Source organism: Bos grunniens, chromosome 1 (assembly GCF_055505025.1).
Source record: "Bos grunniens cultivar Pamir isolate PY7600 chromosome 1, Bosgru_T2T1.0, whole genome shotgun sequence".
Classification (NCBI taxonomy): Eukaryota; Metazoa; Chordata; class Mammalia; order Artiodactyla; family Bovidae; genus Bos; species Bos grunniens.
In genome coordinates, this window is record NC_141165.1 from 97,009,236 (window position 1) to 97,034,639 (window position 25,404).

At 40.5% G+C, this 25,404-nt stretch overlaps 1 protein-coding gene across 2 annotated transcripts in view; it reads right to left on the reverse strand.

Moving 5' to 3' along the window:
* The window catches only part of GAP43 (growth associated protein 43), a 101,316-nt gene extending 78,028 nt beyond the window's left edge, over window positions 1–23,288 (reverse strand). For both annotated transcript variants that reach the window (XM_086320694.1, XM_086320702.1), the window contains exon 1: window positions 23,117–23,288. In XM_086320694.1, coding sequence (XP_086176820.1) covers window positions 23,117–23,146 — 30 coding nt within the window. In that variant the 5' untranslated portion in view covers window positions 23,147–23,288. The remainder of the gene's footprint in view (window positions 1–23,116) is intronic.
* Between the last annotated feature and the right edge of the window lie 2,116 nt (window positions 23,289–25,404).

Sequence of the window (25,404 nt, forward strand, 5' to 3'; positions counted from 1 at the left end):
AAATATCTTGGGTGGATGCAAGGGTTAAAGAGAAAAATGAAAGAAAATAAAATGGGAGAGAAAGAGAGTGTTGGGTGGGTTCTTCTTTATACAGGATGATATGAGAAAGCCTCCTTGAGATTTACACAGGTGAGATCTGAGCAGAGTCCTGAGGAGGTAAGGGAGCAAATCACAAGAATAGGCATGAACAAAGCATTTCAGGCCGAAGGAACAAGGAGTGCAAAAGCCCTGAGACTGCTGCCATAATATGAGGAAAAATATTAGTATCTTTGGTCTGATTTCTTGAGAGTAGAATTGTGCCAGTCAGATTCTTGCATGCTAGACTGGATTTAGATAATATCAAAGCTCACATTATTGATGGGAAGGCCAAAGAACAAGGCTCAAAAAGTGGCAGGAACTAAGGAAAGCAAGCTGGACCCAGGAAACACAGTCAAGGCAAAACTGCTGACTGGTTAGGACATCAGTTTGCAGGCACCATACGTACCAGACCCCCAGATACCACTATCACTGAGGATAATTTATCATTGCCTTTGCATCTTTGTATCATTCCTTCAAGATTCAGAGTGGCTGAGTCTAGGTCTTGAGATGCTCACATTCCAGTTGCCTGGAAGTGATAAGCCTCTCCTCCTTCTAAGTGTGAAGCCGGCTAAAATTTCTATTCTTATTTTATTGGCCACATCTGTAAGGTAAGATAATTACAATTCTGAGTTCCAGATTCCAAGCCAATACATATGCATGTATGTGTGTATGTGTGTGTGTGTGTGTGTGTGTGTGTTAGTTGCTCAATCGTGTCTGACTTGCAACCCCATGGACTCTAGGCTCTTCTGTCTGTGGAATTATCCAGGCAAGAAAACTCGAGTGAGTAGCCATTCCCTTCTCCACAGGATCTTCCAATCCAGGAACCTAACCTGGGTCTCCTGCATTGCAGGCAGATCCTTTACTGTCTGAGCCACCAGAGAAGTCCACACACACACTATATATATATATATATATATGTGTATAAAACCTTTGAGAGCACAAGGTATGCAAAATTTAAACCAGTGACATCATTATTTCATTTCCCAGTTAACCAATTGTATTTTCAATAAACTTCAGACATGTTTGTATACATATACACACACACACACTACTCAAAATTCAGAAACTAGTCCTTGAAGAATTCCTATCAAAAGATACTTAGACATATGATTCATTAAACAGAGACCCCACACCATTATCAGCAACATCAACAATAACAAGCAACAGCTAACATTAAGTGCTCACTATATACCAGGTACAGTTCTAAGTATTTTATGTATATTAGCACATTTAATCCTTAAAACCCTTTGGCATTGTGGTATTTAAATCTTAATGCCTTTAAATGTTCTCTTACTCACAAAACTCACTCTTCAGGCCTCCAAGGGAGATTGGACCATCATATCTACATGAGAAGAAACACTGGTCTGTTCCTATAGTGGAAAACAGCTCTGAACAATTAGGAAAAGATGTCCAAGATAAATAAAATTATCCAGAGCACAGTCTAGAATATGTACTTTCAAATAAGTCTACCACATTATACTGTGAGCTGCTTAAGGGTAGAGTGTGTGTGTGTTTTTTAAAAGAAAATTATTTCTGCATTTTTCAGTACTCTGCATAATTCCTGACTCAGTAGATGACTAAAAAAATGTTTCTTGAATGAATACATGTCTTCCATATAACATTTGAAGGGCTTTCCTGTGGTCCAGCAGTAAAAAACCTGCCTGCAAAGCAGTAGACATGGGTTCGATCCCTGGGTTGGGAAGATCCCCTGGAGAAGGAAATGGCAACCTACTCCAGTATTCTTGCCTGGGAAATCCCTTGGACAGAAAAGCCTGGCAGGCTGCAGTTCATGGGATCACAAGAGTTGGCCACAACTTAACGACTACCACCACCACCACCACCATAATATTTGAGGAAAATATTGTCTCCTAAAATGAATACTGATGAAAAATACTAATTGAAAAATAAGATTAAATTAATCAAAAGTTAGAAAAAGGAAAATTTTTAGTCTTCATTTGCTAAAGAATCCTGTACGTTTACAAACAACATAAATGCTGATTGCACAAATTTAGAATGTTTAGGGACTCATACATCCAGAAATTGAAGGACAATCTTCTGTTAGCCCTCTGAAACAAGTGGCACTGACACAGGAAGAAATTCCATCTCAGCCTTTTCTGAGCTGAATGACCTTAATTTCCCAACATCTGCACTATGAGGATTGGATGTAGACCAGTGTTTCCCAAACTGCTCCCTAGGCTTCCTCAGAGAGGATCAGGGCAGACAGGAGGGGCCTGACAACACAGAAGTCTGGGCCACCAAACTCTGCTCTAGCCAAATAGCACCTTTTATCTATTTTGTGTATTGGTTTCTGAGAAATATCTGGAACCAAAAGTACTGTGGCTCAAAAGAAATTTAAAAAACAAACTAGATAATCTGTAAGATCTCTTCAGGGCTTCCCTGGGTCAGTGGTAAAGAATCCACCTGCCAAAGCAGGAGACTTGGGTTCGATCCCTGGGTTGGGTAGATCCCCTGGAGAAGGAAATGGCAACCCACTCCATTATTCTTGTCTGGAGAATCCCAAGGACAGAGGAGCCTGGCAGGCTACAGTTCACGGAGTCGCAGAGGAGGTTAGACATGACTGAACAACTAAACATCAACAAAGATCCCTTAACCCTACTAGTCAGTGATATTTATTACCATCAGGCATACAGTGACAGGATGACAACTTTTCCTTGGGAGAGTAAATAAAAGGGTGGTTAGTAGCAAGCAGTGTAGAGTGCTTTATGAAATCGAAAATAGTGGTGAACCCAGGAACGAAACTTAAGCAGTGTCCAGGGAAATAGGAAAGGACAGCAAGTACATAACATATAAGTGCTTTCTCTCTTTCTCTGTGTGTGGGTGTCTGGTGTGTGTGTGCTTATACATATAGATGTGCAACATATACACAAACAGGTAGACAACATGCGGAAGGAAGAGTTACTAGGGAGGTTACTACAGTGATTACAGCATGGATTCAGATGGAGAATGAGGAGAGGTCTGGCATGATTTTATCAAAAAGGTGATGTTTCAACAGAATGTTTGGATTCAGAATATAGTTTGGCAGATGGAGGAAAGAATACATTTCAGATGGAGAAGACAGCACCACTTAATGTTAGGAGGTAATAAAAGCTTATATGTATAGCTTGTATGGGGCTTCCCTGGTAGCTCAGGTGGTAAAGAATCAGGAGATGCCAGTTTGATTCCTGGGTGGGAAGATCCCCTGGAGAAGGGAAAGGCTGCCCACTCTAGTATTCTTGCCTGGAGAATCCCATGGACAGAGGAGCCTGGTGGGCTGCAGTCCATGGTGTTGCAGAGTCGGACATGACTGAACTACCGAGTACAGCACATAGCTTATACGTATAATGCTTACTAGATCTTGTTATCCCCTAGTTTAATTAGCCTATTCTCTAATCTTTTTGAATCAACTTAGGCCTGACCCGTTGAACCTCTACTGAAATCCAAGGAAAATTTTCTTCTTAGTTTCAGAGAATTTGGCTGAAATTTTGTTTAATCAAAACAACCCAGATTTGTTGACTATTCCTGGAGAATGATAAGGTTATTGGCAGCTTAAAATTTACATTGGCCTGACACTGCGGCATCTCTGGGTATGTAACAATTGAAAAGGTAGAACCTTTCTGTGAAAATGGTTTTCCACTCTTTAAAATGTCTACTGAGAAAACAGCCTATGGAAAAGCCTGGAAGTGAAGTGAAGTGAAGTGAAAGTCTCTCAGTCATGTCCGACTCTTTGTGACCCCATGGGCTATATATACAGTCCATGGAATTCTTCAGGGCAGAATACTGGAGTGGGTAGCCTTTCCCTTCTCCAGGGGATCTTCCCAACGCAGGGATCGAACCCATGTCTCCCACATTGCAGGCAGATCCTTTACCAGCTGAGCCACAAGGAAGCCCAAAAGTCTGGAAAGTGGTGGCAAAAGAATGTTTGGCTAGATTAGCGGGATGTAAAATGAATTTTCTTCTAGAAGCGGCTCCAAGGGTTCCATCCATGTAAGGTACATCTTTCAGAGTTCTATCATATCTAACCAATCCAACTTCTCCAAGGTTGAATACTTGCTTCTCCATCTACTTTCTCAGCAACCCAAACTACTCATGTATCTTCTTCACCTCCCACATAATTACCGAAATAAAAAATGTACAACTGAGAAAAGTGACTCATTTTTTTTTCAGCTGAAGTCTGCTTCAGCTTGCCTTCCTTATGCTCATCCGTTCCCTAAACAGGAAAATTATATTCTTTTGATCCTCCTCAAATTTGATTTTGGAATAAGCATTACCCCAACCTATAAATGAGAAGTGTTTCCAAAGTTTGTTTTGCAAGTTAGCAGCTTGAAACTTAGAATATCATTTCCTGAAGAAAGAAATTTAAAAGAGCTTTTAAGTTTCCAGCCAGACAAAAAAAGTATTTTTAATCTCCATGTTATATAGATTTAGTTCAAAGGGACCTAGCTGCCTAATGACCATGAATCATTCTTCTCCTTTCTTGATTATCATCTATTTTCTTAAAAAGGAAACGGAGTACATTGGAGATTATTCCCATTCTTCCTCAGCTCCATTCCCCAGTCAGAATCATAAATTTTGTGTGTGAGACATATGTTAGGTGTTGTTAACTCAGTGATTACCTGGCCATTTGTTTCATTCCCCCGTAGGAAAATCTTTCCTTTTGTTTATCAGTTTGTGGATAGATACAACATCGGACAGATGGATGCTTCCATAGCACATAGACAGGCACCAGACAAAACAACAATTAAACATCATCGTGCACATTTTTTTCTAATTTGGAATTAAAGAGAGTAAAAGGAAAAAGAGTAAATGCATGCAGACTACAAGTCACATCATTAACAAAGAGGAAAGATGTGAAATTTCACCAGGATTCCTCTGGGAGGGGTTTCAGAGGTCTCCAGTTTTAGATATTATTAAAAGGTTGAATATTTAAGGCCAAGACTGGAAGAAGGCATATTAGTGGGTTAAAAAACTATATCATTTTAAACAGCTACTCATCCTTAGCTCGAATCATAAGAAGTTTATAGCATCCAGCATGGCTATCTTTCCATGTTGAAGTATCTCTCCACAACATGAGGACTGTTACTTGCTGAAGCAACCAGCTGGCACCACTTGGGTGAAATCCAAATCCGTGCGATCTTAGCTCTGTGTGAGATCTCTATCAGGTGCCTAATTATAAAGTGTGCCAGAGTGGGCACGTTCCATGATTAATTGGTGGGAAGTGGGCAATGTTTGCCTTAGACTAACCAAATTTTGACTCATTAGACACTGATATTTGGTCCTTGGCGTGGGCTTCATTGACTCAACTTCTATTTAATGGGAGCCTATAATGTGGAGCTTCTAGTATAGCAAAAGGGACAGACACATAAGTGAATATTTATAATAAAGTCTGTGGAATGGTGTATAGGCAGGTACTAGATACAACAATGGTAAACACGTATCTATCTGGAGGATCAAGGAGTCTCCACAAAGAAGGTAATGACTGTAGCCACATTGTGGAAATACATGAGAAATGTGGCATCTAGAAAAAAAGGAAAGCAAGACATTCTAGCAAAAAGGAATAGTGTTTAGAGAGGAATAAAGAATGAAGTAACATGAGTTGTTTCATGAAACTGAACAATTACAATGGAGTGTGGGATATGAGTGTTAGTTAGTCAAGTCTGACTTTCTGTGACCCCATGGACTGTAGCCCACCAGGCTCCTCTGTTCCTGGGATTTTCCAGGGAAGAATACTGGAGTGTGTTGCTATTTCCTTCTCCAGAGGATTTTCCTGACCCAGGGATTGAACCTGGGTCTCCTGCATTGCAGGCAGACTCTTTACTGACTGGGCCACCAGGGAAGACCTGGTGTGGGATATGAAGAGGAGTGGATTTTGAAGTTTGAGGATATAGACAGGGACCAGAAAATTAGCCAGTAAATGTTTTAAAAAGCAGGTTGCGCACAATCCTTAAAGAAAATAGAAGTGGGGCAATATTAGAAAGTGACCTGGACACCATTCAGAGGGATTTGTCACAAAAGGTCTTTCAAGAGTCAGAGAAAGAGCTTTCTGGGTACAGAGAGTGAAACATGCAAAGGCTTTGAAGAGGGAATGTGCTTTGTGGATTTTAAAAACTAAAAGGAGGCCACTAGACTTGGTAAGCAAGAATGGTATGTTTCTAAGAAGAATTCAGGGGAGGAGGAGGTCCTGGATCGTGTAGACTTTCATAGGCCTTGGTAATGAGTTTGGTTTTGGTTCTATGTGGAATAGGAAGCATTAAAGATTTTTAAATTGTGGAAACACATAACCTGATAAACACTTTTTTAAAATACCACTGTTTCTACTGAGGAGAGAATGATTGTAAGGGGTTGAGGATGAAAGATAGCAGACTAGAAGGGGAGGCCATTGTGTTAGTTTTCATGAGTGACAACTGGGTTAGAGATGATAGTAGAAATGAAAAAAAGGGGTCAGAGATAAGATGTTTTGAGGTAGAGGGCAATGGCAAAGGAAGAATAAACAGCTATTTTGTTTGTTTTTTACCTATGAAAACTAGAAAAAGTAGTAGCATCTAAACATAAAAGGGAGATTTGGGGAATGAGTCAGGATTCCATTTCCATTTTGATGACTGAATGAGAATGGGGAAGAGATTTGGGACCAAAAGATGAAGACTTAGTTTTAGGACGTGTGGAGACTGGGCTCCTGATGGTCATCAGAATAAGATTTCTAGTGGACAGTTGGATACAAAGCTCTAAAGCCCAGGAAGTAGATGTGGCTAAAGACCCTGGAGAAGTTGAACCCCATTAGCTAAGAGTCGGACACGACTGAGCGACTTCACTTTCACTTTTCACTTTCATGCATTGGAGAAGGAAATGGCAATCCACTCCAGTGTTCTTGCCTGGAGAATCCCAGGGATGGCGGAGTCTGGTGGGCTGCCGTCTATGGGGTTGCACAGAGTCGGACATGACTGAAGTGACTTAGCAGCAGCAGCAGTCATGGAAAAAGGAAGAGAGCTCCAGAAAAATATCTATTTCTGCTTTATTGACTATGCCAAAGCCTTTGACTGTGTGGATCACCACAAACTGTGGAAAATTCTGAAAGACATGGGAATACCAGACCACCTGACCTGCCTCTTGAGAAACCTATATGCAGGTCAAGAAGCAACAGTTAGAACTGGACATGGAACAACAGACTGGTTCCAAATAGGAAAAGGAGTACGTCAAGGCTGTATATTGTCACCCTGCTTACTTAACTTATATGTAGAGTACATCATGTGAAACGCTGGACTGGAAGAAGAACAAGCTGGAATCAAGATTGCCAGGAGAAATGTCAATAACCTCAGATATGCAGATGACACCACCCTTATGGCAGAAAGTGAAGAGGAACTGAAAAGCTTCTTGATGAGAGTGAAAGAGGAGAGTGAAAAAGTTAGCTTAAAGCTCAACATTCAGAAAACGACGATCATGGCATCCAGTCCCATCACTTCATGGGAAATAGATGGAGAAACAGTGGAAACAGTGTCAGACTTTATTTTTCTGGGCTCCAAAATCACTGCAGATGGTGATTCCAGCCATGAAATGAAAAGATGCTTACTCCTTGGAAGGAAAGTTATGACCAACCTAGATAGCATATTCAAAAGCAGAGATATTACTTTGCCAACAAAGGTCCATCTAGTCAAGGCTATGGTTTTTCCAGTGGTCATTATGGATGTGAGAGTTGGACTGTGAAGAAGGCTGAGCGCTGAAGAATTGATGCTTTTGAACTGTGGTGTTGGAGAAGACTCTTGAGAGTCCCTTAGACTGCAAGGAGATCCAACCAGTCCATCCTAAAGGAGTTCAGTCCTGGGTGTTCACTGGAAGGACTGATGCTGAAGCTGAAACTCCAATACTTTGGCCGCCTCATGCGAAGAGTTGACTCATTGGAAAAGACACTGATGCTGGGAGGGATTGGGGGCAGGAAGAGAAGGGGACGACAGAGGATGAGATGGCTGGATGGCATCACTGACTCGATGGACATGAGTTTGAGTGAACTCCGGGAGTTGGTGATGGACAGGGAGGCCTGGGGTGCTGCAATTCATGGAGTTGCAAAGAGTCGGACACGACTGAATGACTGAACTGAACTGAACTGAGCCATGTAGGAGTTGTAGGCATGGATTATTCTTGGAGCTTCTGTCAAATGAGAACATGCAAGAAGGACTGTGCTGCTGCTGCTTAGTCACCTGAGTCATGTACAATTCTGTGCGACTCTATGGACTGCAGCCTGCCAGGCTCCTCTGTCCATGGGATTCTCTAGGCAAGAGTACTAGAGTGGGCTTCCATGCCCTCCTCCAGGGGATCTTTCTGACCCAGGGATCGAACCCAGGTTTCCTGCATTGAGGCAGAGTCTTTACTGTTGAGCCACCAGGGAAGCCCAAGAAGAAGGACAAAACCTACATAACAACAACATTTCAAGGGTTGATAGAGAAGGAGGAGCCAAGGGGAAAACAAAAGAATGTGAAACTAAGGATAGAGAAGAGAAAACACAGCAGAAATAAGTAGTATGGAAGCCAAGAAAATAAATAAGAAGGTATGTTTTGTGGTTTTAAATGTCCCAGAGAGGTCATACAAGATAGCTTTACTTATCTTTCTGAAAACTTACAGATCCATTACTTTGTCTTGTACATTCCCCCAGAAACACTCAAACGTGTATCTTGAGCCAGGTTCTGAACTCCATACCTTATTTTCAAAGAGTTTGCAGACTAGTGTGGGAAGTTCAGGTACATACTAACGGATAATCAAGTAGGACTTTGTTTAATGAATGCTGAAAAAACAGGATAGGTAGTATATGTTACTGAAGATCTAAGCGGGGAAGAAGTCACTGGCCATCAAAGAAGCCTTCACAAATGAAATAACTCTTTCCTTAGGCCTCAAAGGGTGGGTGAAACTGACCTAGGCACAAAGGGCATATTTCAAGTTGAGGAAATTATAATGAACAAAAGTATAGGGACACGAATATTTACATTCATACTCAGTCTGGCCAGCTGAGACAAAGCGCCAAAGTGGAGGAGGAGTTTTGCTATAGAACTTGTTATTTCATGAGCTGGAAAGTCTTAGAGACAATTTTGTTCAGTATTCTTATTTTATGTAGAGGAAAATGATAGCCCAGAGACATTAAATTTGTTTAAATTCACAATCCAAGTCCATGGCAGAGCCAATAGGAGGTAAGGCAAGATTAGAAGATTGGTACCAGATTCTGAGAAGCCATGGAAACCAATCATAAATAAATAAATTAAAATTAATGCTCTAAACAAAGAACAACCATTGAAATTTTGAGAAAAAGGGGAGTAAAAAGTAAGATTAACCATCAGAGAGTATGCAAAGGTGATGCCAAAAAAGCAAGAAATTTTGGTGATTATCCATCCAGCTTTTCTTACCTGGGGTTTCTCATCTGAACCACAGACACATAAAAAATGATTTGAGTGTTTCTCCATTCTGCCAAGGATGGTGTGTAACTAGTATGGGCTAGATGTATTGGAAGGAGATTAATTCATTATGTACAGTTAGGAACTCTAGGGCATTAAGGGGTGTTAAGGCTTGGTTCTATTCTAAAACTCTGGTTGAGAAAGGCTGGCAGAAGAAGGAAAAGACAGATGTACAAAATACTGCAAATAGAATTTGGTAACTGATAGTGTGGCTTTTATGAGGGAAGGAAGAGTAATCAGTTACTTCCATATTATGAGTTTGATAACTGACTCATATGTCTGATGTCTCTCCAAAAAGATATTGCAAGAGTACGGGAGTCAGGGGTCTAGTCTAGGGAAAAGATAATTAGCTTAACAAGACACTTTCTGAGGTAATAACAAAAAGATAAAGAAAAATAATAATGTTTTTAGTATCTGGAAATCTTAGATTATGGGAAATTTAATTTTTATATTGACTTTCCTGTTCTCATAATTTTGGTCCTTTATGAGTGGATTTTTACAATATACCCAAGTATGATAAAAATAACAATTTTGATAAGACATATTTAGTAAAACAAACTTCAGTTTATATATATATATTTATATATATATATATATATATGATTCAATCAGTTTCTAGTGCCACTACAATGAGAACATAGAAGAATTATAGAGCCTACAGGAAAGATATAGTCTTTTTTTTTAAGCTAAGAATTAAGTTTCTTTTCACTTAAGTGAGGATAAAAACTGATTTTTTTTGCTCAAGTATACTTAGTATACTAGTGTCCAAACTTCTTGGATTCTTTCCTAAACACTCTTATTCTTGGATTCACTGTATCTTCCAGATGATGTTCAGAAGTGAAGTCTGAGCCATCTGTGGCCTTTAATGTTCCCTTGACAGTTTTCACTAGAGGGCAATGGCCCAGCTCCAAACAGTAATTCTATTTTGTAACTCCTCTTCCCTTTTCAAGAAGAGTCTTCTTCATTTCCTCTTCTATCCTGGTTTTGCTCCAAAGGGGTAAGGTATGAAGTTCAAGGTGGAAGAAACTATGCGAGAAACTAGATCTTGTTGCTGTTTTCTGTACAGCTCTCCAGTTAGCTGTCCATCAGTATGAAGCACAAATCTGACTGAGTGATCAAAAGATATCACTCTGTGTTCTCAATCAAAGGCAATCAAAGTCATGAGGAACACAGGTTTTAAATTAGCAAGAATGATTTATTCAAATGAATCCTAAATACCAACCTGATCTCTCCTGAATAGCTTTCCAGGATGATAGAGAAAACAGAATCACTTTCTCTTTCATTGAAGTAAATAAGTCCTTGAGATGCAATCATTAAGGGAAGATTGCAAATGGTGCTTACTCTTAAGAAAAAAAATTTGAATAACTCACCCCCCCGACTCAGATTTGTCTAAAGAAATAGCCAGTATTTTTTAAATGAGATAATATTCTCTCCTTCCTTTTGAAAATCTTAGAAGTTTTTAGAAATATTAATCCAATAAAGCTGTGGAAGATAAATGGCCCAAATGCCTAGCTGAAGATGAAATGCAGGATGTTTACAACAGATAATTATAAAGTCTCACTATTCCTTTACATCTCACAAATAAAGATATCAAGAAAATCAGCTTTGAAATGCAATGTTCACCCTAAACATTGCTGTTGTTTAGTCGCTATGTCTTGTCTCACTCTTTTGCGACACCACGGAACACAGACTGCCAGGACCCTCTGTCCATGGGATTTCCCAGGCAAGAATATTGGAGTGGATTGCCATTTCCTCTTCCTGGGGATCTACCCGACCCAGGAATTGAACTCAGATCTCCTGTATTGCAAGCAGATTCTATACCACTGAGCTACCAGGGAAGCCCCTGGTAAAAATACTCAATACCGATATATGGAACAGTCTTATGGACTCTGTGGGAGAGGGAGAGGGTGGGAAGATTTGGGAGAATGGCATTGAAACATGTAAAATATCATGTATGAAACGAGATGCCAGTCCAGGTTCAATGCACAATACTGGATGCTTGGGGCTAGTGCACTGGGATGACCCAGAGGGATGGTATGGGGAGGGAGGAGGGAGGAGGGTTCAGGATGGGGAGCACATGTATACCTGTGATGGATTCATTTTGATATTTGGCAAAACTAATACAATTATGTAAAGTTTAAAAATAAAATAAAATTAAAAAAAAAAAAGAAGTTACTCTCTAAAAAAAAAAAATAAAAAAAATACTCAATACTTTTTCCTATCCCCCATTAGAACTCTGTAAGAGTCTGGATAGCCAAAGTGGGTTGCCATCAATACAATATGTATCTAGAAATCTAATTGCAAGTTAATTATTTAGAAACTAATAATTTCTCTTTAAAGAGATCCTACCTTAATTTTTGGGGGGAGAGGGCAGGTACATATCAGAGACAATCACCTGTACTGAAGCTTGAGTAGAACTATGGAATGCCTCTCTTGGAATAGCTGTTGAGGATCTAGTTTGGTGATTAAGAAGAGCTTTTACTTTTCAGTTTATACTCCAAACTGGTAAATTGGTTTCTGAACAAAAAGCAAAGTAGGAGAGGGAAGAGGATTTGCATGTTAACAGCTCCTACTTTAAGCTAGTTCCTAGGCTGGTTGTGCTGACTAAGAGGTTCTGAAGCCATTTAGAAAAGCAGCCAATTCCTGAGTTTGCTTAACCTTTGGAGATCATTTCGTTTATTTTTGCTCTGCCTCATCTAGCTCTTACATATGGTCATTAATGGGAAGACATTAGGGTCTTTCAAGTTTTCATTTAAAAATAACATTCTGAATAGTTATTGGAACTGAGATTACAAATAGATGAAAGCTAATTACCAAAATTCTCCATTTAGAGCAAACTGGTGCATATGGAGACAACAGCTCAATATTTTAGAAAGTGTCAATTTGCTAAAAATAGATAAATATGATGATTACAGCTGGAATTAATTCAAGGACATTCAAAATGAAATGACTAATATCAAGGAGTAGCATTTCTTTGATATAAATTCAAGGGAGATGTTTTATACTCATTATCGCCCAATCCTTTCACAGAAATGAATCCCATAAACCCAACGGAAAACATAGATCAAAGTTCCACCATGCCAAATTAGCAAGAATATATGGCAGCTGATATTCCTTTTAGTCAGGGGGTACCTGCCAGAGTTTAACTCCTGGAAAAGAGTGAAGGCCTAGCGCTTGTTAACTCTAGGTATGGAGATGTGCCCTATCCTTTCTCTGTTAGGTATGAGAGCTCTTGAGATCATTTATTTGTGTGGTTACTGCTTCCTTTCAGAGTCATCAGTGATGACAACCCTACCAATAATAAGAATCTAATATAGGCAAAATTAAAACAGCCAAAGGAAAAATAGTGATCTACCACTTTTGAGGTAAATCACTCCTAATTGGCTGAGCTTTCCTATTACGGCTGCTGCTGCTAAGTCGCATCAGTCGTGTCCGACTCTGTGCGACCCCATAGACGGAAGCCCACCAGGCTCCTCTGTCCCTGGGATTCTCCAGGCAAGAACACTGGAGTGGGTTGCCATTTCCTTCTCCAATGCATGAAAGTGAAAAGTGAAAGTGAAGTCGCTCAGTTGTGTCCGACTCTTAGCGGCCCCATGGACTGTAGCCTACCAGGCCCCTCCGTCCATGGGATTTCCCAGGCAAGAGTACTGGAGTGGGGTGTCATTGCCTTCTCCATTCCTATTATGGACATACAGGTATATATACTGGAGACTCTTTCTCAGCCAATTTAGTCTCTCCCTAGATCCACAGGTATGAGTTTCCAGAAATTGTCTAAAACACATGATCTAGCTCTTCCTCCAGTCAGAGATGAATGGTCTACTGATAACTAGCTGAGCTGAGAAGGACCAATCAGGTTTATTCAATCTCATTCTTTCTCTCATATTCTCTATCTCCTTTTTATTGCTCTTTGTATATGTGTATGTACAGAGATATATTTCTATCTCTCAGCTAAAATTTTTAATTGAAAGGCAGAGAAGCTGGGGTTATTAGTAACCAAATCTTTTAAATGCAGGGCTCCAGAAAGAAAGTCTGTGAATTCCTTATATTGAAGTTTCCAGATCTACTTTGGTTCCCATAAGCTTGGCTTTTCAGCTTTCTTAATTGTGACATCTAGTTTCCTTTCAATAGATTCCTTTTCTAGACCACTAAAGGTGGTGTCTGTTAATTATACCCAATCAAAGGACGTATAAATAACACAAGTACATATGTGTGAGTGTGTGGATAGAGACAGGAAGAGAGAGAGAGAAAAACACATACACACTCACACACATATACACAGAGACAGAAAGAGGACAGAGAAAGGAAGGTAGAGTGAAAGATTAAAGGTGATCATTAACCAACTATAAATATACTCCAAATTAAAAAAAAAAATTGCTTCCCTCTGTGCTTAGCCACTCAGCTGTGTCCAACTCTTTGCAATTCCATGGACTGTAGCTTGCCAGGCTTCTCTGTCCTTGGGGATTCTCCCAGCAAGATTACTGGAGTGGGTTGTCATTTCCTTCTCCAGGGGATCTTCCCGACCCATGGATCAAACCCAGGTCTCCCATATTGCAGGCAGATTCTTTACTGTCTGATCCACAAGGGAAGTCCTGCTTTTCCCAAAATTTCTAATTAGCATATCTTTCTAAACTCTAAATAATCTCCCTTTATAAAAATATTTTTCAAAATATCCATGATATTAATTTTTCTAAACTTTTGGCTTAAACTTTTGGCTTCTAGGATAAACAAATCTCTTGGACAAACTTGATCCAGTTGTTATACTTAAAAATATTTTTAAAATATTAACCATACATTAAGAAATCAGATCCTTCGGGTTGTAAAAGTTTATTGCTTGTATCAGAATTGGATAAATTTTGTATTATTAAATAGGTAACTTTTCCCAATTAACCAGGGGACACAGGAGAACTGAAAGATTCTTTGTAGAGGTCCTGAGAGTTTGGATTATTTATGGTGTTAGAGATGAGTTGGCAAAGGTTCAAGGATTGTGCATCACTTCTGATCAAGGTTAATTCCTGATGCTGAGGCACCCTGAGGTTGTTTGAAGACTGTACTTAGGTGATCACGTTTCCACAGTGCTGTCCCCAACCAGGCTGCATCCTCATTTTTAGTCTCCCAATCAGCCCCACATTTCCTCTCCACTCTTCTGCTTGACTGGGCCCTCCAGTGATTGATGTGAGCACAGCATGCCTGGTAATCTTAGTGCTGAGAACACAGTTTGGAAGTGATGTGGGGGTGGGGACGAGGATGGGGAGAAGCAGCCAGTTTAGCAAATGGAGACGAGAAATCTAAATGTGAAGAACAGACTAAAACAGAAAAAGATAAAAAGAAAAATAGAGGATAAAAAGAAAAATGTCTTTTAACCAATCCTTGGTGTTGCATGACAATTTGAACATCTGCTTATTTAACTTCTCTCACTGAAGTTTTCAAAGGAAATGATAGAAATATGCTACGTTCCTATCCACCCGAGGGTTTTCCAGGTGGCGCCAATGGTAAAGAATTGACCTTCCAATGCAGGAGACATAAGACATGTGGGTTCAATCCCTGGGTTGGGAAGATTCCCCTGGAGAAGACCATGGCAACCCATTCCAATATTTTTGCCTGCAGAATCCCATGGACAGAGGAGCCTGGAGGGCTACAGTCCATAGGGTCCCAAAAAGTTGGACACAACTGATGTGACTTAGCATGCAAGCACATGCTCCCACCCGTTAGCATGGTATGCTTACTCTTTAGAGAACAGGAGAGGAGGAGTGAAAACTGAAAATGTATGTATATTCTATAGAGAGCAAGAGTACTCCTTTACATAGAAACATGAGTACTTTAGGTTTCAATATGTGGAATTCCTCAATTAATAATACTTTGCACTTGAAAAACACATTGTTTACAAAACACTTTTATTTTTATGACTTTATTTGAGCCTCACACCGACTTAGTAGAAAAGGCAGGTCTGGATTTGGAGTATTCTTTTTACTTGCCCACTTATATAGATGGATAAACTGAGGCTCAGAAAGATGATGTTACTTACCCAAGGTCACAGGACAAGCAATTGGCAGAGCCGGGTCTAGAACCCAGGGTAGGGTTTATTCCACTACAAAGACATGAAACAGGACATTAAACGCACAACATCTAAGAAAATAAGATCTGTAAATAACTAAGGATAGGGAATCTAGAGGGTCATGCTCCCATTGTACAATCTAAACTCACTGCAAGGGTGTCACTCTACTCTGAGCAGAACGGTGACAGAATTGTGACTTTGACCACCACCACCTTGAGGTCAGGGCTTCCCTGATGGCTCAGCTGATAAAGAATCTGCCTACCAATGCAGGAGACACAGGAAACGCAGGTTCAACCCCTGGATCAGGAAGCTCCCTGGAGGAGGAAAATGGCAACCCACTCCAGTATTCTTGCCTGAAAAATCCCATGGAGAGTAACCTGATGGGCTACCATCCAAAGGGTTGCAAAGAGTCAGATGACTGGGTGACTAAGCACACACACATACACACCTTGAGAGGAGGATCAGTAGAACTGAGTGTGCATATACACATAGCCAGTTCTCAGTAGGTACGTAGGCTATGGTCTTCTGTATCATAACATATCCCCTCAGGGCCCATCACGAGGATCTCTCCCTCCCTACTTTTATTCCCTCAATAAATATTTTTTATTGATAAGCTACTATGTGCCAGATATAGCTTAACGTACCTGTGTTGTCTAAAACACCTATTTGGAAAGTTGGAAGGGACATACTTTTTCTTAAAACTCTCATATTTTGGCCTCGTCCACTAAATGTGAGCTGGCATTACTTAATTAGAAAAACTCCACTTGAACATGAGGGGAGGAGAGAAAAAAAGGAAAGCTGAAAGGAAAACATTGAGAGCCATGAGCAAGAGGGTGTGGAGACTGGGAAGCACTATTCAGCTTCACTGATAGATCATCTGGTCTTACTGTTCTCAAGGCCATGCTAATTAAGTCAGGAAAAATCCACTACTGAGGGTCTGGCAAAGAGTATTTTCAGGTAAAGCTGTATTCACAATGTGCCTCATCCTGGCCACCATAGGCCTGCCCCAGAATCCAAATTCCTTTACCCTATTCCAAGCTAAGAAAGATAAACTTTATCTGATTCTCATTCATTCAACGGACATTTGAGGGACTACTTACCATTCAATCTCCCTTTACCTTCATGCAAGATTTCTCTTTGCAGAATATTATTATGTGGCTAGTTCAGTGGGAAGATAACAAACCCAAATGTAACTAAAATTAATTCTTGGATGTGGGCCTCTGAGCATAGGCCAAAGTACACACATTTTTTTTTAAGTTTGTGTGATCAATGAAATAACGAAGGCTAGTGAGGGATTGAGTCATGGTCTATTTGGAATAGTTGTGGAGCAGAGCAACATGTGTAAGCAACTGGGGCCCAAAAGGAAGGGCCTGAGAAGATCCAAGATAAGTGTGTGCATAATCTGGGACTCTGCTAACCTCAGAGGGTGGGGCTAGTGTGTTGAGTGGTGGGGAGGAGACATCAAAGAGCGGTTTGCCGATGGTACTAGTCACGATAGTTGGGAGAAACATAGTCTACATGGGCTCATTTTGCATTCTGTATCTGCTTTCATTAAAAAGCAATGGTTTTCATGTCTGTTGATTATTAACAGGAATCAATAATGTTTAGTTCCACTTCAAACTTTGGTGCCAATAGATCTTTAAAAAATCTAGTAGAAGTTCCATCCATTTATATACACCACAACTCATGGAAAGACTGTAAAATGAGTTCTGTATTCATTTAACAAACAGATTATCCACAGTTAAAATCCATTACATTATGTGCCAAGCATTGTGGTAGGCACTGGAGATAGAAGAATGATCAAGGTTTCACCGTTTCCCTTAAGCAGCTCACAGTATGGACACCAGTATGTGGAAAAAACCAATGCTATATAGTGTAACAAGGGGTATAATAGTGATTATACAGACTATAGCATGGTCACAAAGAAGGTAGAAGAAAACAATACAAGGGAGGTCAAGAATGGCTTAAAAAAGCTAACTTTTGCGGAGGGAATGGAAATTTTCTAGGCATAGAGCAAAGACACCAAGGCCTGAAATATTGATGTGGCATCGGTTGAGAGAAGAGGTATTTGAAGACAGTACTGGAAAGATAGTCAAGACTAGATCATTCCATCAGCGCTGAAGAGTTTGTATTTAGCTTACCATTAATACAGAACCATTAGAAGATTGTCAGGAAGGAAATAATCTGATCAGATTTGTGTTAGGTAAAGATAAGAGCAGTGTTATTTACAAGAATGGAAGGCGAGCAAGATGGAGGAGGTAGGGAGTCCAGAAAAGAAGTTATTGTCTTTGTCCAGATAGGAGGTAATGAAAGTCAGAACTAGGTTATTTGTGGTGCAAGTGAAAAAGCAGAGGATGAATTCAAAATCTTTTTAATGAGGATCTAAGAATTTCATAACTAGATTTGGGGACTGGAAGAAAATCATAGTTTTAGAATCAATACCATTTTTCTAGAGTTTGGAAGCTGGATAGATGGTGTTACAGCAATAAGGGTGGGAATTTGGAGGAAGACTAAGTGGTACAAAATGGGAGACACTGAGTTTGGCTTTATTCATCATGAGCATGGGCATCTCTGAAATATTGACAGAGATGTCTATGGATCAGAGCTCAGGAGAGAGATCTAGTTTACAGATTTGGAAATCACACAGGTATTTACAACTCTGGAGGTGAGTGAGACCACCTAGAAATTAATGTGTAGAATAAGAGAAAGAGATCAAGATAAATAATTAGCATATAATTGATATTTGGGGAGGGAGAGAATGAACAAAGCCAGCAAAGAACAGAAAAGGACCTATGTGAGAAGGAGGAGAAAGAGGAAGGATATGATAGGGCCAAATGAGGAGATAGTTTCAGGAAGAGGCATAGACAACAATATAAAATACCAAAGAGACAGCAAATGAGATGCAAACTAAAAGACAGTCACTGGATATGGTATCTCTTTCAGAACTCGTTTTAGTGGAATTACGGGAACAGAAGCCCTCTATTAAAAAATGGGATAGTGAATGGGGAGTGATGAAGAGGAGGAATCAAGGATGAACAGAAGGAACTACTTCTCCAACAGGAAACGGAAGTGTAGCAGGCGCTTGACAGTCCAGAAAGGCGGGCAATTTCTAAGCCAAGCCTCATGTTGCAAACCTCAGAGAGAAAAGTTTCTTTTATTTGTATCGATCTTTGTTTTCATATCAATTTTGCTTGATCCTCACAGAAACTTTTAAAGTAAGCATGGAAGGACTTTTGTTTGTTTTCATTTTTTGGTTTTTAGTCTCCATCCTACAGGAGGAAATTGAAGCCAAAGATTATATGATTCATTCGAGACCACAGAATCAGAAAGTGGTATAAACTGAAGACTCTCAGCACAGTGCTCTTCCCAACACTAAAGAGAATGTTCTGAAAATCAGTACAGTGGTGCAGGGGCAACCAGACCATACTTCAGAAATTCAGAAAGGAGAATTCCTACCCACAATCACTTCTTTGATTGACAACAGACACACTTGGTTGCCTGAATGCCTCTATGACAGCTAATAGGGAAGTAATTATTTAAATATTGTATCTTCTCTTGAGATGACCTAAGTATGTGCACCCTTTGAAATGTCCCTTTAATATTAGAGGAAGTTCTAGACTTTTCTTACTTTATCAGTATAAACAAGGAGAACATTTGGTTAATATATCTGCCTACCACTAATGCAAGGACACCCCCGCCCTTTTCCTTATGGTGCCAGGTAAAACTGAAGTATGTAGATTAATCAGCCCCAGGCTTAACACTGACAATTTCACTATGACGGAGGAAAAGGAGACCTGGAGCCACTCTCCTTCTCAGTGAACAGGAGTGCTGCCCTTTAGCATAAAACATGAAAGGTTTGTGTAGTTATGCCAGCTCAGCAAGAGAGAAAATTAACCCTACATTTTCTTAACCCAATTGCCTCAACATGGGTGGAGAAAGAGGGTACCAGGGTTATAGACTGTCAGCATGAGAGAGCAGGGATCATTGTATCTGCACCCTGGCATGGGCTAGAAGGAATTATAGATTCACCAGATATTAATGCATTTCTAGACACACCATTAATTCTCTAAGATTCTCTGCAAGTCTAGACAATTTGGTAGAAAAAAATGCCCTTTAAATGATTTCTTCTTCTGTTTAAATTTGGAAATGTGTGGTAGAAATCACCATTAAAAGAAAAACTGAACAGTTTCAACTATATTAAGTAGAATGCCTCCATTTAATTAATCCTCTTAGTCCCTGGTGACACTGGGTGTGGCTCGGTGAAATTTAGGAGGAATTCAATTTATCACTAGAAGGTATCGTCTGCACCAGCAACCAGGCAGCATCCTTCCACACCTTTCAATCATTGCAAGGGAAAGACACAACCAGGTTGGAATTCTGAACCGCAGATCACACTAAGAATTATCTGTCATATGCAGAAAAATGCAGATGTTGGTGGTGTTGAGTGGTGGGGGCTAGAAGGCTTCTTGCTTGTATTGGTATTCTTTATACTTCAGTTACAAATTAAAGTCTTTATTTTTCAACAAAAGAAACACCTCGCAGTTCTATTGCTTTGTGGACACAGATCACATCTTGCAAGTTTTTCATCATCTGCAGAATGCATGGTAATTAAGCTATTTAAAGTTAGCCCCAAGACATTTGAAAATCATAAGCCAATAAAATCTCAGGGATCCTTTTATTTTATTTCTATTTTAACCCCTCCTTTATCATCTACTTCTCTCCACCCCACTCTCATTCTCTTCTTCCTGCTATAATAATCTATAGTGGTAATTAGAGGCTAATAAAGATCATTTATGCTTTCTTCGCAGCCATAGGCAATGTATTACAACTCGGAAATCCTGGACTGCTTCTTTATGCAGCTCAAGTGGAAGAGGAAGGAAGTGCAGCCCCCAGCCCCCTCCCACGTTTATGCTGGATTTCATGGGTGTGGCAGAGTTTAGACCTTTGCAGGATTTTGCCCTTGTTTTATTCCCTGTTAAGCACTAGGATGGTAAATAGATGGCAGAAGAAAGATAAATACAATCGGAGTCTGTCATAAATGATATAGGATCATTTCACCCTCAAGCACAAAACCTGTATGAGACTAAGTACTCAAGCTATAGAAATGCCAGTCAGTGCAGTGTGAGCCCACACCCTGAATACACCATTTCCTCCCATCTGATTTAATGGCATCCTAAATACTGACTTATGTGAGTGATACACAGCAATGGTCAGTAGGGGACAGGACCATTTCACACAGAAGTGCACATGTATAAAACATATGGGCAAAAGAGGACTATTTCTATACCTTTCAATTTTCTCTCTTGAATACGAATTATGCTAAAACGCATGCCGGCATATGGAAACCATACAGGGCTCATGCATGACTGTCCTATGTGAAGTATGCGGACACTGTACACATTCACATATGAATTTCTACAACTCCCGAAACACACTGCTTCAGTTTCATCACTTTGCACACATCCTAGTGAATGCTTGGGGCTGTCAGTGAGAGGACCCAGGTGAAGGCAGCTGTCCCCTTTGGGGAAGGGAATTTCTTTAGCCTCAATTCCCTTTCAAAATATCATGGTTGGTTTCCTTTGTCAGAGGGGGCATGTGTGTATACACATGTATGTGTATACATAAGGTGACAAAAAGTTGTAAACCAGCATATTTTTTCTTTCCCCAAATTAAAGCTTTTTTTTAATGACTAGCATTAATTTTCTTAAGGCTCTGCCTTCCTAAATTTTATTTCTGCAGCTCATCAGGAAGGCAACTTCAGAACATTTTCTTGACAGTGTGCTTAGCCCAGCCACCTGTATCTACTGCATTTATGTATTAGAATGAAGGAAGATAAGGAGAGGAAACGTGCAGGTTTGAAAAATGAGCGAACGGAAGCATCAGTCTCTGGAATCCTAGAGCAGTTTAACGAAGTGGCACATGTAAGACTCTTCGCCTTCCCCAAACATCCTTACACAAACCACACGCATAACCACAGGTGCCTGCTACTTTATCTATCACCTATCTATTAATATCTATCTACCTATTTATTTATTTATTTATTTAGTTTTGCCCCCGGCCTCTCCACCCTCTCCACCCACTGCTCTGAGATTCTGCTCAGTCTCCCTTCCCCTTCCTCTTCCTTCTCCTTCATCCTCACTACCTCGTCCCTCCCCGCCCCGCCCCCCCCCTCCGCGCCCCCCTTCCAGGGCGCTGGCTAAAAGTGCAAAGCTGGCAGCCAGGTTCTTCCCCACCTCTCCACTCTCTTCGGATTCGCCAGGTATATTACAAATTGACCCCCCTATCCAATACCTGCACAGAAATAATGCCCAAATCCTGTATCTTGCACCCCACCCATAAGGCAGTCAATGTGCAAAGGGCTCTTTTGCCCAAGACATCCTCCCCTCCCAGGAAGACGCACACACACGTACAAGCACACACTCACCCAAATCCCACATCCATTTTCCTCCTTAACCTTCGCCAAAATCCCTCAGAGGTGTTCCCATCAATGTTGGAAAGCGCCTTTTGGCGGATGCCGCGGCACTGTCGGTTGCTGCGGAATACCGTCCTAGTCATTCCTCCCCACCCGTACCCCAATCAAGTTTCTAATCTGTCTTTCACGAAATAAGTGAGCAATTGGAAAATGGAAGGAAAACCTGAGCAGTGGGAGCAGTGTGGGAGAGAGGGAGGGGGCTCTGCTTCTTGCTAATCTTCTATGTGTCCCTTTTCCTGATGAAAATGAGTCACCATGCTTATAATCCGGAATGTTAGTCCGTCTTTGGTCACTACAATTCTAGGAAAGATGCAAAGGAAGGGGAGAAGAGACCTGATTTCCAACAGGTAATTCTCCGCTCGTCTTTCCCATCCCGTCGGTGCTCAAAGCTCCTAGGGGCGTGGTCCATCCACCCTCTCCTCGGACCAGCTGGTGCACAATCGACTGAATTTTCCCCTTCTACATGGCCAATTTCTTTCCCAGCCCCAGCAGTCTCTTGATTCTCTTTTAAAAATCTCCCACATTACAGTTTCATTCATTCATTGAAAAATAAATAAATTCAACCTTCACATGTTTGCCCATTAATACCTGCGCCAATGTGAAGCTCATGCATGTGGGAAATAGGGCTTCTTCCGCAGCACATGTGAGAAAATTGTACGACAGAACAAGCAATACTCATTACTGAATATGATTCTTTCAACCTCCCGGTTTTGTTTTTTTTTTTTTTGCGAATAATATAAAGGATTGCCTCCCCATCTTGTAGGTAGACCCCACATTTTCTCCCCCACACCTCTCTTCATATCCACACCGGCAAAACCAGACACCTTAAAAAAAAAAAAAACCTTTTTTCTAGCCAAACAGGCGTATTTTTTTTCTAACCTCCTCCTAATTAGAAGCAGCATTCCAAAACCAGACCATGAAAGAAGAGAATAAAAGCTGGGATGCAAGCATCAGTTGCCATATGCTAAGGAAACGGGAGCACCATGGCCAGAGCAGAAGCGGTTAAAATATTTTTTCTACCTTCATAGGGAAATATTGCACACTGGTAATTTCACAACAAGAAGAAGTAAAAATCTTTAGGTCTACCTGTTTGGTTCTTCGCATACAGCACAGCATGGTTGTATCGTCCCTTGCCTTCTTCCTGCCTTCTCTCCTTTCCTCCTCTCTCTTTCTTATTCCCCCCCTCTCCACCTCTTTTCTGCTCGCTTGCTCACTCGCTCTCTCTCTCGCGCTAGCGCGCTCTCTCTCCCTCCCTCCCTCTCTCTCCCTCACACACACCAGGGCAGTTAGCAGCAACTGTAAGGTCCACAGCTATTGCTCACCGCACATGCTCGCTCTCCCTCTCTGGCTCTCACTCTCCTCTCTTGCCTCTCTTCCTCTTTTCTCATCTCCCCACCCAGTCTCTGCCTATCTCTTTTTCTTCCCTGTCTCTGGATCTCTTTCTCAGAATTGTTCACTAGCTTTCAATGACTAATCACTTCCCCCAGCCCCCACCCCCATTCTAGACAGTCACCCCCCTCCCAGTCCCCTGCCAGCCTCATGAATATTTAAACATCTCCAATCTGGACCCAATTACCCACCGACTTTCCCACTGCATTGAGAGGATGGTGGGGTGGGGGCATAGAAGGGTATTCCAGCCTGTTCAAGAGATTTTATGGAATATGTTTGAGAGAAGAGGAGCTTGAGGAATGCTAATATTTCTTTACTAATTTTTTTCTTTTCCCAATACTGTAAAAGCGAAGAACTGCTATTCTGAAAGAGTAGTCAGACCTATACAATACATTATATATGCTATTTAGATTTTATGCACAGTTAATCATTGTGAGGGTTAAGTTCTCCCCCCAAAATGAAACATGTGAATATCCTACCCTGTAGACACTGTGCTCAGCACTCACATAACTTAAATACATGTGTATAAATTTAGACATGCACAAACATATCTCATACATGCTCCAAAAGCCTTGAAAAACCCACATGAATATACTGCATTTTAAACATTCTAAGCACTCAAGTTCAGAAGTAATAACTAATGTTTAGGATTTAGCATTCATATATAAAAATCACATGGTAGTTTTTTTCTTAATGCACATACACCTGTTTGAAAATTGGAGTTTCTTCTAATTTTACTGAAAAAGCTGAGCTATCTGTGTAATATGAATAATGTCTATTGACTGAAGTAAAAACACAATGTGAGAGCTCTGAGTTTCCATTTTACTTTTTCCATTTTACAAAACTGGGAATTTGTTAAGGACTATAGCCTGGGAAACAGGCTCTCAGAGAGTTCTGAGGAGCTGCTGAGGTAAGTGGGGAGGTTGGCACACAGGTGATCTTGGTAACATATGCTTGGTCCGTCTTGGTATAAAGATTACTGCTAGACACAAGGAACAGATATCTTGATGAATGGTTTTAGTGCTTTTGTCTTTGTTAATGGTTTTAGAGCTTTTCTAAGAATGGAAAGGTACAACAATCCATGTTCTTTAAAAATTTTTCCTAAACATATCCATTGGAAGGCCAATTCTGCTGGTTTTCTCAGAGCACAGAGTGCTTCATTCCTGATCTCCACCCTGAACTTTCAGAGTGTATTAAAGGTCAGTGACAGCAGGGCTAATGACGTAACCCTTACAGAGTTAGATGGTTAGTGACATTCTTTGTTTGGCAAGCCCAGAATGATAGTTTACAGTTTGGACAAGAGGAATAAAAGTAAATTCATCTGTCATGAGAAGAGAAAATATATCATGAAGGCTATTTCTTCAATTTCATCTATGGTTTTTCATAATTTGGGTGAAGGAAAATATGACTTTAAAGAAAGTATACATGGCATAGATTTTAGATATATATAGTGCTGTGTGATCTTGGGAATGTTACTGAACCTCTCCTTGCCTAGTTTTCTTTATATATATGTGTGTGTGTGTGTGTGTGTGTGTGTGTGTGTGTGTGTGTGTGTATTTGGCTGTGCCAGGTCAGAGTTGCAGCACATGGAATCTTCAGTCTTCCTTGTGGCATGCGGATCTTTAGCTGCAGCTTGGGGGATCTAGTTCCTTGACCAGGGATTGAACCCTGGCCTCTTGCATTGTGAGCTCAGAGTCTTAGCCACTGGGCCACTAGGGAAGTCCCTTCACCCAGTTTTCCAATCAGTAAAATGGGGATAATAATGTCAACCTTGTCAACATGTTGTGAGGACCAAATAATATAATTCATGCAAAGCACAATAGAGTCATTCTCAGCACATAGTAGCTTTACCTCAAATACTGTACTTTTCTGAAATTTTGGTGATGTTTTCAAGTAAATATCTTGAAGAACTTTTCAAACTCTTTCTTGTTGTTCATTAGTGATGATAAGCATTCCCAATTACAGTAACTAAAGTGTTAGTCGCT